Genomic DNA, 16590 nt, shown 5'->3' with positions numbered 1-16590 from the left:
AATATCAGAAGCATAGATACCTGAAAAATCTACAGTTAAAGTATTTATAGTTAATTTCTTCCCCACCACTGGTCATCAGAGTAGCCTGTCTGCTGCCCGCCACTTTTATTACCGCTTTACACCGCCCGCCTCTGGTTCAGAATCGTGCTAGGCTAAAGGTAGTGGTGACGGGGTGTCAACAGCTGCGGGAAGTAGTTGCAACATCACCTTAGCTGCTAACAACTGTATGAAAATGTTAACATGAACTACTTAATGTGAACTACTAAGCATGGCACAGGCTCACATGTCAGTGTATGGCTTTAGCATGACCCAGCACCCGGCGTTAATATTACAGCACGGTTGCCAAAGGGATGCAGGTGTCATGGGGATTTCCAACTCTTTCTATCTACAGCCAGGGAGGGGAACCAAGTACGACGCGAAAGCATTTGATCCGACCCTTTCAAACACACTATTGTCTTAATAGACTGTACGTATAATAAGAAAGAAACACTGATTTAGTATCACATTTCTTTCACAAGGAGCACAAAAGGTGGCAAAAGTGTAAGTATTTGCTATGTCTGCTATTAATATGCTTTGCATAAAGTAATTGAAACGATCAAGAAAAAAATACCCATAGCTGTTCTGGGAACACGTAATTTCAATGGTAAGTTCGGAAAGTATTCATTTGGTTATTACTACAACAGGTAGCACTTGCTTGCTATTCCCCTTCATCCAACCAAACATGCTTTTTAGGTTAACCAAATTGTCATTGGTGTGAATAATTGTTTCTCTATATGTACCCTGTGATTGGAATCAGTCAAGGGTGTAGGCAACCTGTCATGCTGGTCAGCCTGGATGGGCTAGAGCTCAACCTTGACCTATGTGCAATCAAAAGATAAATGAATGGATATTTTGTTAAACATAAATAAGGTAGTCGCCATAAAGTTCTTACCGTTTAATAATTACAGATTAGGTAAGAAGGCCTTGCATGTATGTGTGGCCAAATATTGTGGTCTATTGTACATACATTTTGATACCCTAGCAAATGTCCTGAGGCCATAAAAGCACCTCTCAGGTCTCTGAGTCCATGATGAATGTCTCAAAGTTTGGCTGGAGCTCCGACACCAGCGCCTCCACGAAGTCCTCGATGGTGGGACGCCTTTGAAGCATACCTGCAACACAAAAGCACACAAGGTCAAAGAAATAAAATAAAAAACACTTTCTGAACAAATATCATTTATTTCATTAAGTTTGGACAATGTGTCATATATAAAAGGGTAGTCACAAAATACTGATAGTTTGGCACATTCAGATTTTTTTCCAGAACAAAAAGTTTGTAGCAAACAAGTGAACTCAGACATGTGATCATTATGAGACCATTGACTGTTATACTACAGAGTAAACACGAGTACGTCGTGTGTTTTGTACTTTTGTACGTGAGCTCATGCGTGGAAGACTCCCCTTTGCTGGCTTTGCACTTCAAAAAGGCGCTCGCTTTGAAGTCGCTTGGTTTGCCCCTGTGGACCTGACTATGTAAATAGACGCCTTAACCACACTCACTCCCTGACTGGGTTTCCTACATTGGTAACACACCCACATCTGCACGGACACGCATGACTGGCAATGCCAAAATGGTGAACACACAAAACAGAGTGTATCGCCAAAGCTGAGAACTAGGTATGGCATTCGAGAGCAAGGGATGCTAGTCTCCTCTTCCGAAGCCACCCGCCTCACCCTGCCCTCTGGCTATCAGATGAGACACAATGTCGGGGTGTCTGACATTGGCCCAGCTCCTGAGAGGAACATCCACCCTTCCCCCAAGGCAGCCACATGAAAGCATCGATTCCATCAATAGTGATGTTGCTCCCTACCAATAGCTGCCAATGATTTCCTATGAAAATGAAGCTCCAACTGATCTAACACAAGGATTGTTATTTCAACTGGTGTTTTCCATTTCCATTTAATAGTTCATAGACAATCAATGTAGTTCACCTGTAAATGTTTTAAGGTTCGCCCTGAAATTTAATCTAAATCCTCTGATATTTGCGAGGAAAAAGGACTTAGCCAGCCTGCAAATAGCAAAATGTTCATGAATATTTTTGTTTTTTTTAAATGCCACAAAGATCTTTGATGCACGATTTCTACGAAATAGACGAAACAGATTTTAAAATGCGCATTAAAGAACTTCTAATTCATTTCAGACAAAACATTCAATAACTAGCTCCTTGGAGAGAAACTTTTCTCAGCCCAAATCCCTGAGAGAGTTTAGAGGAGAATGCCAAGATAACCCCGGAGCCATAACAACACTCAGCAGGATCTGATTGGATTGTTGAGGGCAAAACATGGAGGGGGTGGAAGAGAAGAGACAAAACAAGAGAACAATCATCTCAATGTAAGAGAAGAGTTGAGCAATGTGAAGCCTTTAAAGTAAAAACGGACCACACATAATCTGCCTCATTCCTACGCACACCCACAAAAATGTTTTAAACTGTGTAACAGATATGCAAATATCCGAATTCCTCTCACTGCTGAGCAACGCTAAAGAAGAACCAAGCTAGCTCCTGCTCATTGCAACCAGAGAATGTTTTCAACAATAAAGTTCATTTTCAGTTTTACAAGGACACGCAGTGGATGGCTTGTTTATTTACTTGAAAGGGTGGTGGGAGATGGGTATCGAGTCCAGTGACGACCTATGTGACCTCCTAACAGCTCATAATGAGCGCTTTGGGGATGAAAAAATTGGAGAGCCACTTGGAAATTGTTTGAAATATCTTAGATACTGCCAAGAAACAATTTGGCCACTGCGAGGAAAATTTCTGAGGAGCTTTAGGTTTCAGTAAACAAAATAATTGCGGGTAGTAATTCGTATGATGTTCCCATTCTGAAAGTGAGTCCACCAAGTAAAAGAAATTAAAAGAAAACTTAAATAAAAAATATATGTGAATCAATATATTGTGGCAAGTGTCAGTGTTTGCAATGTGCATGCACTCTGAGAAGAAGGAGGCAATCGAGAGTTATACATGTTATAATAAACATGGCTTCTGATTCCACCCGTTTACTGCTGTACAAATGAAATTTGTGTCTAGCCAGTCTGAACGCTTCACTAAACCTGGCTAAGGATCCCAATCCTCTGGGCTTGGCCGTGTTCCTGTTCTTTCATAATTTTAATTGCAGGCATTTGGGGCTTCACAACTTCACAACCATATGCATTTAAAATGAGTGCAAACCTCAGCATTCAATAACTTGAGCTAGAGCCGCAATGCTTCTGTAGTCTAATGTATTGCAGTATTAACAGAATTGATATCCAAGGCGGCTTTGTGGCTGCTTCAAGTATCTCTTTGAGATGCCTCCTCGTAACTATTTGAAACATGTCAAGATGCAAGACATTACATCTCTGTTTGACCTGGAGGCAAATGATGGGACTCTGTAATTACAACTTTGAAGTTTGATGCCATTTCTTCAAACCAGATTTAGGAGAGGCCCGGAAAGAGGAGCAAGACATTGGTTGATGGGACGCACTGCCAGGAGGCTTCCTTCCTTAGTCGACTAAGCACTTTCAACACTCCCTGTCTGTCAGACAATTGATGGTAGCGTCTAAGAAAGGCAGTAAAGCAACCTCTTATTCCGAGAACAAATTCAATGGAAAACATATTAAAGATAATCAAAACATGGAGAGTAAGAAGAGATTAAGCAAGATGTTGACAATTGTGGTTGACGAGAACGTTGGAGACATTCAAGTCATGGTGATATTTTTCTTGAAATGATTTATCCAAGTCTCTTTTTTTACATCACAAAAAGACAAGGGTGTGTTTATATCTGCCTTTTACTCATAAGATCAAACGTTCTGAACTCATTGGTCAAGGCTATGGGAACGGTCCAAGGCCATAAAGGCGCTCTCTGTGGCCTAAGAAAAAGGTCAGTTTAGCTGCTCGATCAGCTCTTTTCTTCCTCTTCACCCCCTCCCACTATGTCTCCATGCCTCTCTGCAGGTTTGAATTTCAATACTGTCTCTTGTAGAAAACAGACGGCAGCATGCAGGACTGGGAACTGCGTTGTCCTGGTTGATGGGCCGATCATTTTCCATGCTGCTATGCCCCCTCTGCCGCCTTACGAAAGTGAAAGTTCCACACTGCCATTTACAAGCTCCTTTGTTTGAAAGGATTATGTAGAGCAGGATTGTTTATCCTTGCTCCAGTCTCCAGTGACCTTCATATTTGTCTCGAAGGGGTATTTTGTCACTCTAACCTTACTGAACAAAAAAATACTTCAATACAAACGGCGACAAATGATGGTGACAATTCTGGTCCACAGAATGAAAGACCGAGGCAAATGAATGGATACTGCCAATACAGTGCTCAGCATATGCGACTACAACCCCATTGGAAAAATTCAAGAACAATTTCCAAGATTTTGACAAAATGTTTTTTTTTTTTTTGGTATGTGTTTAAATAATAACATGTAAGTAATGGTTGATCCTGTGATGTATACATTACAAAATCTTCAGTTTGATCACATTAACTAATGTAAAAATGAATGCATCCCACAACAAAAACAATCATACCTGGTATTTTGGATGATATCCATGACTTTTACGGACAGCTAGGCATGGGATGATCAAGTCCTTGTGTGTGTGTGTGTGTGTGTGTGTGCACGCGTGTGTACAAATTAACAAATCTTGTTTGAAATGAATGGACATCATTTGTGGAATATTTTGTTGCATTGTATCCCATAGAAAATATTGATTCTGTAATAAAATTAAAGGTGTTATTACAAACTTGTTAGGGTGTCTATACTCATTTATGCTGAGAACTGTATGTCACTTCGGACATTGAACTATGTAAAAAAGAAAACTACAGGGTTTGATCAGACTTGGATAAGACTTCCCCTGCAGGACCCTGACCTGCAATCCCCCCTCTCCCAAACTAACTCGCTTGCAAGTTAAACAGCAGCGCTAATCCCAACAGTTGGGATGAGGAGCTGGTTGTCATTTCAGAGGCAAGGAGCTGTTCTGGCTGCATCTGGAAGTGTGGCACAGTGTTGGAGGAGGGAGGAGAAGACCCTTGGGGAAAGCCACTCCCAAGTGTCTGCTGATGTTTCGGTACTTAACTCCCTACTCGCCTTCTCCTTTGGAGTGTCTTGTTCTGACATGTTACAGCCAGAGGACGTGGGGAAGGAGCCATTCACACACACGCATGAGAAAACAACCATAAGTGCTGTAATATGTGTGCCTGGCCAATGGTCGACGATGGCTCTTTATACAGAAACAATGCACACACATAAAAAGGTCTGTCTATTCTTCCAGGTCAGATCCTAAAACGTTTGTTGACTTTTGTTCACACATAGTAGGTTATTACTATGAAGTTGAAGGACGGAACAAACTTTGGAAATTGGGAGTGGTTGTTGCTAGGTGCTACGCAACTTCATGAACGAGCCACAGTGACACGCCAAAATGCTGCAGGCGTGTAGGGTATGTGTCAAAAACAAAGAAAGGGGAAAAAACATCTACTGTTACTTCAACTGGAAAAAAGTGGGAAAATTATTGAACTGGATTGACTAGCTGTGATAAATTGGCAATTGTCACAGACAGTGGTGATTCAACATCATTTAATTTAGTGGCATTTGTCATCATCAATTGCAAACTGCCAAATTTCTTGTAAAGTGTGTTAAACTGCCAAAGACATTGTGCTGCATGCTAAAACATACCCGCACATTTGTAAATGTCTCAAACAAATGTCTAACTGTTATGTAGCTTCAGCTATCTGTTCACCAGAAGACTGATAAGATTTGGAAAACAATAACACTTTGAAAACTATAATCTCATGCCTGCTCAGATTTAAAGACAGGTTTAACAGTTTTTAATCACAGCCTAGTCTCAGACTGAGCTTTTACAAACACTGAATTTTGCAAGAACACTATTTCCAAGACTAGATTTGTTAGGCATTTTTCCCCCACAATAAAATGTTTTCCTATCATACTCAGATGCGTTTGCACCAGTGTTTCTCCTTCCATGCCGCTTTTGTGATTGGAAAAATAACCTGTTTTCTGGGTTTGTTCAACCCAATATATTGTTTGTTTGTTCTGTAACGTACGTCGCCATCAGGCTTGTTGTATTGCCAAGACTAGGAAAAAAATGATATAAATTATAGGTGAGGGAGACCATAGTGCTCAATGAAACCTTCAAGGCAGCAGAAATCTTTTTGCACCCTTTTCTAGATTTTTAACTTAAGACATTCCTGTCTCGGAGGTCTAAGCACAAATCCTTTGACTTCATCCGTGGTTTGATCTCTGACATGTGAACATTTACAAATCATGTCGATGCAACTAAATTTGCCACTTGTGAATTCCGATTAAGCTATAGGACCTTCTCTAGGACGATCGGTGGAAACATGATGCCCCTGGGCTTAATTCTAAGCTTCAGGGCCAAGGCTGTGAAGGTGTCATCACATGTACTGCTTCAAAAACAGAAGACAGTGTCCATGTTCATTCAATTTCATTGGGAAGGTGGTCACCCATATTTATCTAAGACTGTGTTTGTGTTACCTTCTACCATCAACATGGGCTCCTTGGCTCCTCCATGGGCTAACATCTCTCGACGGTAACGCTCACCCATTTCCCTGCAAGACACGAGAGAGGTGATGATGCTTTAGTCACCACTGAAGTAGTGTTTTTATCATACCTGTTTAAAGGATCCTGAAGGAAGCACTGCTTCCACACCATGGAGGCCACGGCTCTGGACATGAGGTAAGAATAGTATTTGGCTCCATAACCAATGAGATGGCTAAATCTCAGCTGCCAAGCCTGTGAACAGACATAACACCTAAGTAAATGTACATTTTGATGGGATGCGAAGCAAATGTGTGAGAAGCACCAATGAAGAGTCATAAACCACTCCATCTTTGATCGAGTCAAAGTGGGGATGTCATTCTCATCTTTTGTCGTCGTTTCCTCTGTCATTATTGCTATCATTTATTGTTCAGTTTTACTCCAACGAACCGCTGACAAAACATCAAAGCACAAGCAGGGATCTCCCATTTCAAAGGACAAAACATGGAAATTCCAAAACGGTAAATGGATTCCTCTCATCTATTCTGTGTGTAGTTGCCTTGGGGTCTGTCTCCATGACATTGAACACGTTCTCTTATGGTTTCTAACTATTAACTTCTCAAACTACAGGGGAATTCAGAAAGTTGGGAAAGACAGCAGCTGCCGTAATTTAAAAAAAAAAAACCTACAGACCTCCCACCAATCATAATTTAGAGACCTGTAGTTGACTCTTGATTCACAAAATGCTAAACATCTATTACACTTGTACATAAATGAGGTAACTAATGAGAAGCATGTTTTTGTTTGTTTTTAATTTGTTGTGCCGATCTTTGAAGCCAGATCATTTGTCAAGAGGACAAAGTGTGCGACATGCCTTCATATTTTCTTTATCCTGTTGATGATGACGGCAGTGGCTGACCACAGCTGTTGAGGCCGAAAACTGGACTAAGTTCTGAACGGTGAGAGAAGACTGTGAAATCCCTAAATTTAAAAATATATAAAATTATGGAGCTTTTTTTAATTCACCCTATCAATTATGTGTGTTAGCATGTTTCATTCCGACCGAGGTCATGCAATGATCACGTGGCTTTAACTGTGCATGTACAGCTAATACTTGTTGCTTTGGCATTCAAGCAAGGGATCACATACGAGCTCAAACTCTTGCATGCTGATGTTTATATCCAAATATTATCCTCAGCTGAAGAGCAGACCATGTTGTCCGTGTTACTTACAGTTGAGCTTACCTCTCTCACACAGCCAGGGATTGATAGCGGCACTGTAAATTATACACACGCTAGCCAGAATGTTTAGAATCTGTCTCCCAATAACCCATTAGCCACTCCAATGTTTCCTTGGCTGAGGATACCATTCCTGCATGCATCTACTAAATTGGGCGGATTAAAGTTCCAAAAAGATATCAGCTTTCACTTTCTATGCTCTCATCCAGTCGTGAGTTTGTATTTGAGGCACTGCTGCTTCTTATGAACTGAGTTGAGTTCCCTGTTCAAAGAGTGCTTGTATCTTGAATTTTTGCTTGCAAGTAAAAGCAAAAATATTGTCCCAACATGGGTTCCATTTCGAAGGCACCCTCTATTTCAAGGAATTTATGCTGGTATGTAAAAAAACTATGCAGATAGCACCCCACCATTTTTGCCCATCTACAATCCAACACGAATGGCATCCTTGAGAGTGAGGTACAGCAATCACAGAGAGCAGCTCAAACTGGGAAAATAATTCTGCTGCGGTTGGCTGAGGTAAATGTCTGCTAGAGCTCTCAATGCAAGTTGAAAAGAGGGAAACATATTACTGTTAAAAAAAAACAAAAAAAAAACTATATGTGACAGTAGCATCTGAAAAATAAGTATGGCACGAGCTAAAGCGTGGGTGAAGAAATACTGACCAGACACTGAAATTTAGGCATAGATACTACAACAGCACTGTGATCTCTCTTCATCCAGGCTTTCATCCATCCATCTCCTGAACCGCTTACACACATAATTATGGCTAAGGCCCAATGAAGGCCACTCCTTGTCTCCATTATGACTTTGTTTTGGATTCCCTTCTTCCTCCTGGCCTCTTCTTCTCACCCACAGCTGTAAATGTGTGTGGGGGGGAATGACAAGCTTTTTTTTCATTACAGGAATTGGACGAACAGTTTCGAATATTACCTCAAGGGAGACGTCATTCAAAAATCTGCTTTGTGGTTTTACTAGATCTTAAAAAAAATCTTTAATCTTTAAAACCGTGCTGGGACTGAAAAAGAGGACACTAAAAGGCCACACGATGACTCGCCAGTGCAGTTTGTGGCACTACAACTACAGCACTGCAGCAAATATTTTGACAAAAGTATTGGGACACCCAATCAATGAACAATATACACAGCAGTACATTAAACATTTCTGGGGAAAAGGAGCAGCGAGTTACGTGTTTCTGATCTACGCTTGCTTCAAGCTACTGGAACGCCCTTGCAGACTAAACACCCACCCAGTTTCTCAGCAGCTGTCCCAGCAATTTGAGTCCACATGCAGCTGTTCTGATTTTGGTGCATCAGATAAATTATAAAATGTTTCCACATGCCCCCTGCAATGTGTTCAAGTAGTTATTGCTGTTTGGCGCATTGAATGAGTTTTTTCATATGTAGTTATGAGATGTCCTACTTTGTGAGAAGGCAATGAACGCATCTGGAGTCTGCTGACTTATGTGTACGAGTACAGGTGTCTTAGAAAAAATGGCCACCAAAATAACTAAAATTTACTGTAGTAAGCTTAAAATAGCATGATACAACCCCTCTAGTTTTGTATAATCACTATACATATGAATCTAATAGTTCGGTACTGGTGCTTTTTAAAGATGAAAAACTGAAAATGTCACCAAGTTGTACTTTTAAAAGATGAAGCAATTTATTGTTCCTCCAGCCATCTCTGTGGTGTGCCTGCCGTTATGTTCAGCATTTCAGCTAAGCTTTTATTCAAACACCTCTACCACTGAGCCGGAGGAGACGGGAAGTTTAAACATTCTGCGAGACAATTTCCCTATGCCAACAACGTGCAAGTCGCTGACTGCGGATGAGCATGTACTGTGAAACAGCGAATGACTCATTAAATCAAACATAGGGTTTTGATTTCTGTGTAGACACTTTGGTAACTGGAACATTTTGAACAGGAATATGTAAATTACGGAAGCTTACTGTTATAGCGGCATAAAGAGTCAAGAATTTGATGCTATCGATGTTATAGCTATGCATAAAGTCAAGCGACCAGATTTTAGTATGCCATTGTACCCTAAATGCAGAAATGGCAAAAGTGTGGAGTCCATTGGACCATTGGAAGTCTCTTTGATCAAAACTTTCCACAGAATTGTCCAGGTCATCTAGGTAAGATAAAAAATTAGGATTCAAACTTACTGTATTTGGTGTGTAAGGCAAGCCATAGAACTTCTGCTGCATCTCCTTCAGGAGTTCAGTGGTGGAGAGATTTTGGGGTTTACTGTGGTATACCTGGTCCAGTGCAGCATAGAAAATCTGCCCAGGGAAAACAGATAACCACTGATTGTACATGTTTGACATTAAAACAAGAAACTAAATAAATCTGCAGCTCGAAGTATAGAAGACTTTTGTCTGTTAATAATCCCACAATGCCGTGTACAACAGAGGAAGGCAGAAAAACAAACACAAGATGTTCACTACCGGCGTGTAATGTAAGGTGACTTTTTGTTTGGTGGTACCTGCAACTGGGTGTCTGCAGCACCGCACACCTTCTTGGACTCACACAGGCGGGTCACCATACTCTCAGGCAGAGGCTGAAGAGACATTGAAAAACAGTTCATCACCTACTGGAAGCCTACGGTAAATATTTCTTAAACTTTTGAGCTCTTGCTTTTTGTGCATACATTTGAAGAATAGTACCTGTCCAGTTTCATAATGACGTGCAAACTGGCTGACGACTCGATAGTCAGAGACAAAGTACTCCATGAGGATGGAGGGCACTTCTGCAAAATCTGTTGCACATCTAGTTCCTGGAGAATTGAAAAGAGAATAGGGGGGAGAAGGTCAACAATAAATGGCCCAAATCTTCATTCGCTACACTTTGGCTTAAGTTCCTCTTTTAGATCCCATTTGATTTTCTAATGCTGCGGCTGCACATTGTGTAAAAGCCTTAAAGTTAAGATTTAATGTTCAACCTGCTGACTTCACCTGTAACATGCTGGTAACGAGTGCGCCCTAGCATTGAATGCATGGCGTGTCCCATCTCGTGGAAGAGGTTCTCCATCATGCCTGGGGATAGCAGTGTGGGGGCACTTCTGGTGGGGTGGGGCAGGCTCAGCATCAGAACCACAACAGGCAGCTGGTACTGACTTGTTTCCTGGCACCATCGACCGCCCCGGATAGTGAAGTGACAATCCTGCATGGGGAGGAAGATGAAGGGCAACCATGCGTTCTTTTGTAAGTACCTTGAAGGTAGAAACGGGCTATACAAGTGAAAGCCCATTTACATTCATTGTTGTGTAATCTTTTTGTTGCAACATGATAGGATTGTACTGTTTTGGATTCTGTGGTGGGAGGGAGGGCTGCTATCTTGATTCCACAAAAACCAAAAATGAAGTCTTTCAACAAAAGTGAAAGTGCTTGTCCATTTGTCAGTTAGTGTCTCTGAAAGCTAATAGTAGATGTTTAAATTCTACAGGCAAGACTTTACCAACTGCATTTTGAGGTCCTAATTTTGTTGTATACCTGTTGTACAATGACAACCATTGTGTTCTACTGTGATGGAGGTAATGACAAAACTAGTAAGAAGCAGAAGATTCAGCGTGTGCGTGTATGCTCACCTGATGAGGTTTGTCTTTCCGCTGAAAAAAGTCACAGTAGATATATCCAAGTAATCCCTCTGTTTCATGAACTACAGCCTATAAATGTGCACAAACATATGGAAATTTAAAACTTGGAATTTATTAAAAAAAAATAAAAATCAGGCAACAGGTCATTACCACACAGACAACAGCATACCAATTTGCGCACGTCGTCGCTCCACACCTCTCCAGCGTTGGGGTGTTCGGACATGAGGGAGACACCGTAGAGCCGAGAGAAGAGAATGTTCAAACCGTCCATGCAGGCCCCCAGGGAAAAGTAAGGGCTGTACAGACTGGGTTCGATGTTGTATCTGTACCATAACCAAAAACACAAGAGAAACAAAAGACACATCTAAGATCTAAAAGTATGTATGATATGTTGTCTTGTTGAGGTTGGACTATGTCCATTAGAAACAAATTAGAAAAGAATTTCATGAATGAATGCACACCTCTCTTTCAGTGCCAACTGAAACTGAGCAAGCATTATTAATTTGGAAAATGGCAGAATCTTCAATACAGTACTACTTGTAGCGAACTAAAACAGAAAGGCTGCGTTTCAAGCTTATTTGTGTATATGCTGTAAATGCAAATATAATTTTACAATAACAGAGTAGTACCCTTTTGTTGCAGCAGTGCATTCCCAGCTAAATCTGGGTAAAATGAACAGACTTATGCTAGAGTTTCAATAGAATGGTAGGTTAGAATACACATGGATTAGCCCAAACGTCTCACCTATATTTGTTTCCACTACTCAAGTAAATGGAGTGATTAAAATAAGAATGTTTTCTAACCTTTCGGCACGCAATACTCCACTGAGGAACGGGTGATCCCACGGCATTAGCTCCTGTGTCAACACAACATGTGAGTTCTCATAGATGACAAAGAACCTGCCATATAGCCGGAAAGGGAACAGAGTGTCACCCACCGAATGCCGAGGGTTGAGTTTTTTCTTCATGTCACTCATCATACCAAAGTCCTTTGCTGTTCTGTGACATTGGGAGGAAAAGAGCAAATAAAAGTCAGAAGTTGAAGTTTTTTTTCCATTTTTACATTCATTATTTATTTCCCACGAATAGTGGGGGTCCACTGTACATGATAAATATGACCAATTATAGAAATGTTTTTGTAATTTCTTTCTCTGTACCTGTCTGACAGCTTATCTGTTAAGAGTTGAAGAAACCTCATCACTGTTTCTGAAATATACAAAAATGAATGCAGCATGAAACATTAAATAACATAACCATCATAAGCAAAATACATAATACTTTTGTAGCTCGATTGTGTGAAGACAGCCACAAAGAATGACACCTAACAGGGCTCCAGTCTAACCTTTTTTTGTTTTTTACTAGGATCAGAGTGGGCCCCTAACTGAAAATATTTGTTTGTAAACAATAAACACATAGATAAAACCAAACTTTATGTCTAAAATTTTAAGGGCAAAATGGCACTATTTAGGTGCAGTCTGACGCCCTGCTTAATTCTGTTACTGGAAAGTTATTCCCATGCGCTCCTCATTAAAAACAGTCAGAATCGTCCAAAAGGCATAATTAAGCAGTAATTATCTGTGGTTATAATTGAACCTGGGGTTGCTGCCATTGTTCCCTTCAAGGCTCTGTGGGCATAGGAGTCGTATCCCACCAGTTTGGCCAGCTTATCTCTGCATCTTAGGAGTTCTTCAAGACATTCCATCAGGTCTGCGTTTGGATACAGGTAAACCCTGTAGGCGATTTCTCGCACCTACCAATGTGAAATAATAACAAGAGACATTATCCCTCAAGTCGGAACATACAAATTATTTTCCAATTATTAATACCACTAATTAAATAAGCTAAAATGGAATTAAGCACTGTTAATATGAGAATGTTATTTGAGTTACTTTCATTAACCCCAGAACGCACACACAAAGCCAAATGAAAAATGAATTACTTGAACGATGCATTAGACCTGCTTCAAACCAGCTGGTTATATTATGCATTGTAATTTGTTCAACGCCAGCGTGACTCAACTTTCTACTGTACTTATCTGAATTGTTAAATTGGTATGCTTACCTTCATTTTCAAGTTGTCTATTTTGTTTTCATTGTCTTCTTTGTTATGATAACATTCAACAAAGGGCAACATAAAAACTGCTGATCATAACTACTGCATGCTGTGCAGAGAATCTATTTATTTGTGGATATGTGAATTAAATGGAAAATAATAAAGACCATCAAACGAAAAACTCTAAACTTTTAAACTATTTATCAAACTGTTGAGGGCAATCCCAATCAAATGCTACAGGCTGTCATAATGATTTTACGTCAGCATATCTGTGGTTGCTTGGGGGCAGAACACATTAAGATTTAATTGCTTGTGATTTAAAGTTATTGTGCATAAAATATGAACAAAACGTTGGTCCTGCATGATTGAGCATGAATAGCTCGAGCCTCATGAGAAGAAGCGGTTCAGAAAGTGGACGGATGGGTTCTGAGCACATTAATCTTAAACATATGTTAGGATTGCAATTAAAATATGTCCTTTGTGAAAACGAAACATGAAATGGTAAAACATAGCCATACAAAGCACTTGAAGGCATCTCCTGAATTAATTATAAAGCAACCGCGCCACCTACTGAGCAATGAGAGTAATGTTCGAGATTTGGTCACACACCAAGTCATCCGGAGAGTCGGCGTGTAATCCTCCAATTTCCACGAAACTTCCTGTGCTGGCAAAGTGCAGGTGGAGATGTTCGGGAATGGCTGACCTGGCGATTCTGTTGGGCATGTGAGAGCCAACCAGGAATTCATTGTTTAAATCCAAGAGCTTCACGTGGAGAGCAACTGCCTCTTTCCTCTGCAATGCAAAGCGACAACAATTCGAATGTCTGTCATTTGTGTCTGACTGAGGGGTTGATTTCTCCACACACAACAAGCCTCTCACCAGTTTCTCATCAAGATGAATCCCACTGATTTCAAAGTCAAACATAAATAACTCTGCCACTCTCCTGCAAAGACAGCCATATGAGATTATTTTTTAAGTATGCACTGTAGGTTACATTGGGACATGCACTGATAGTATATTCTTGGAAAAGAAAAGCAAAATGAATCATAATGAACACATTCTTAGTACAATTAAACCTGTACAATTGAACTCTACTTGAACTTGTCTTTCCCAAAAGAACAGAAATGTGTCACAAGGACACATTTTTGCAATCAATACATTTATTAACTGTTGCGAATGTGTTAAATCAAATTTAAACTTTACGAATGTTACCCTTTGATGTGGTTGGTCTTTTTTTTTTTTAATTACAATTAAGTGTTGCACAATGTCAACTAGACCAGAGTTAAACCTTTGATACTTGCTGATATAACATTCGGCATTACTTCTGGTGCACATTTTATATTTTGCCTATTCACAATTTAGGCAATTACTTAAGAGGGACTCGACTGTGATGGGGCACCTTGTGTCTGAGTCCAGCTGAGCCACAAGATCCGGCCTGTCCAGCAAATTCTTCAAACTGTTGCATAGCTCCACATTGGTGTTCAACCTGTATAGTCAGCATGATTTCCTTGTCAGATTACTGCGAGTACTGATGAAACAAATTCGTGTGTTAGTCCTTTACTTCTCCACGACTGTGCCGATCTCAATGCAGGTCTTCTCTGCAGCCTCGCGGTACACTGGATCAGGATGTGCTACTTTAACAAAATCCGCCTGGAAATGGAGAGATGTGCCTCACAAACAACTCAATCAGATGATGTCAATGTAAGCTTCTTGGATTCTAAAGTTTGACATGAGGGAAAAAATAGAACCTCTCTTTGAATTTGTTTTCGTATGACAGTGGTCATACATTTTGGAAGGCAACAAAAGCTTTTGGGAAGAAATCCGCCTCTAACGTTGCACAAAAATTCCAAGGTTGAACTGCAATTATGTGAGACTTCAATTCCGTAAGCATAACAGATGAACTATGTTTGTTTATGTGTGATATCACCACAGTGGGGAAAAAAACCTATTATTTATCTATTATTTCTGTTACCTTAATAATGGAGGAAAACAATTTTTAAATCTCGTTTGGTATCGGACAAATAAAGCAAATCCCATAACAGGAAAAGCAGAACAAATACATATCATAAGAGGATGGAGCAAAAACAATATTGGAAAATGATTTTTGGGCATATTTCATTTTAAGGCCATAACGCCTCGTCTGGTACTTGGTGCTGAACTTACCAAGTCCGCCACTTTACAAAGACCATCAGAGAGCTGGTCAAAAGCTGTGACAGTCTCAAGCCCTGGAGCAGAAGTACACACTTTTTTTATTAGCAGCTGTGTGTTCTTTAGAGCCACCTTTGTGGCCACCTGAAATCCAGCCGGAGAACTGAGCTCTGGCAAGCCAAACAAACCCTACAATCAAACGTAAACACAATTAGATGTTTCAAGCATTTGAACATAATACTAAAACGGTGTCGAGTATTGCAATCCTCTCTTGACACAAATAAAATTCACAAATTAGTTATTTGTCTCCAATTATTCATCACATTTTAAAGGTCCTTACACGAGTATCACAAAACCCATGCATTGACATCATCCCTGACATAGTGATGCACACAAGCTTGAATGTGTCACCTGCCTATAGGGGCTTTTTCATTTCAATATTGTGCAGAGTGCTCGAAGAGAGATTTATCGAATATAAATAACTGCTGTCGCACTAAGATAACGTGAGATATCAGAACAAGTCCCAATCCTGTACTCACCACATTTTTCTCAAACGCTTCCAGTCTCTTGTGAGGTTTGGCATTGAAAGCTGCACCAACAGGTGACCATGTTGTGACACACTTGCGAAAAGATGTCCACAGACTTCTATTCTTCACACAGGAAAGCAAACTTTTACTCATTTTGAATTACTGCCCGTTACTGATGCTTCTTCTTGTGCCGACTGAGACCCTCAGAGGACATGCTAATCCTAGGTTCGGTGCTAGCTTGAGCTAAAAAAGTTAAGTATGACTAAATCGTGGGACGTAAATAATAAGCCAAATAACAACCAATACACGCTAAAATGTTATTATTCACAGAAAAGGCAGCCTTTGTCACACATGATACTGTGGGTACACATCAACAAACAGATGACATGAGGGTGTTCAGCTGCACAAACAGGCGCCGCCTTCTTCCGACAGTGTTATGGTGGTTGACAAGAAACTCAAATGTATTACCGCCACCTATTGGTGTGGAGTATATCACAGGTACCCCTGCT

General features: G+C 40.4%; 1 protein-coding gene across 1 annotated transcript; it reads right to left on the bottom strand.

Annotated features, from left to right (window-relative positions):
* Positions 1-919: 919 nt before the first annotated feature.
* LOC148395058 (mitochondrial intermediate peptidase-like) lies at positions 920-16526 on the bottom strand. The gene is made up of 19 exons (XM_088379959.1): positions 16094-16526; positions 15570-15743; positions 14968-15056; positions 14806-14892; positions 14286-14349; positions 14016-14198; positions 12948-13104; positions 12512-12560; positions 12293-12353; positions 12159-12211; positions 11525-11678; positions 11347-11424; positions 10715-10922; positions 10427-10536; positions 10246-10320; positions 9926-10042; positions 6656-6777; positions 6520-6593; positions 920-1151 (listed from the first exon to the last, which is right to left on the bottom strand). Exons 1-19 carry the CDS (start codon positions 16232-16234, stop codon positions 1051-1053), a joined length of 2097 nt encoding a protein of 698 aa, XP_088236085.1. The 5' UTR covers positions 16235-16526; the 3' UTR covers positions 920-1050.
* Positions 16527-16590: the final 64 nt, after the last annotated feature.

This window comes from Syngnathus floridae, chromosome 7, assembly GCF_059516105.1.
Source record: "Syngnathus floridae isolate MCC-2025c chromosome 7, RoL_Sflo_1.0, whole genome shotgun sequence".
In the NCBI taxonomy this organism is placed as follows: Eukaryota; Metazoa; Chordata; class Actinopteri; order Syngnathiformes; family Syngnathidae; genus Syngnathus; species Syngnathus floridae.
This window is presented reverse-complemented; position numbering and strand designations above follow the sequence as displayed.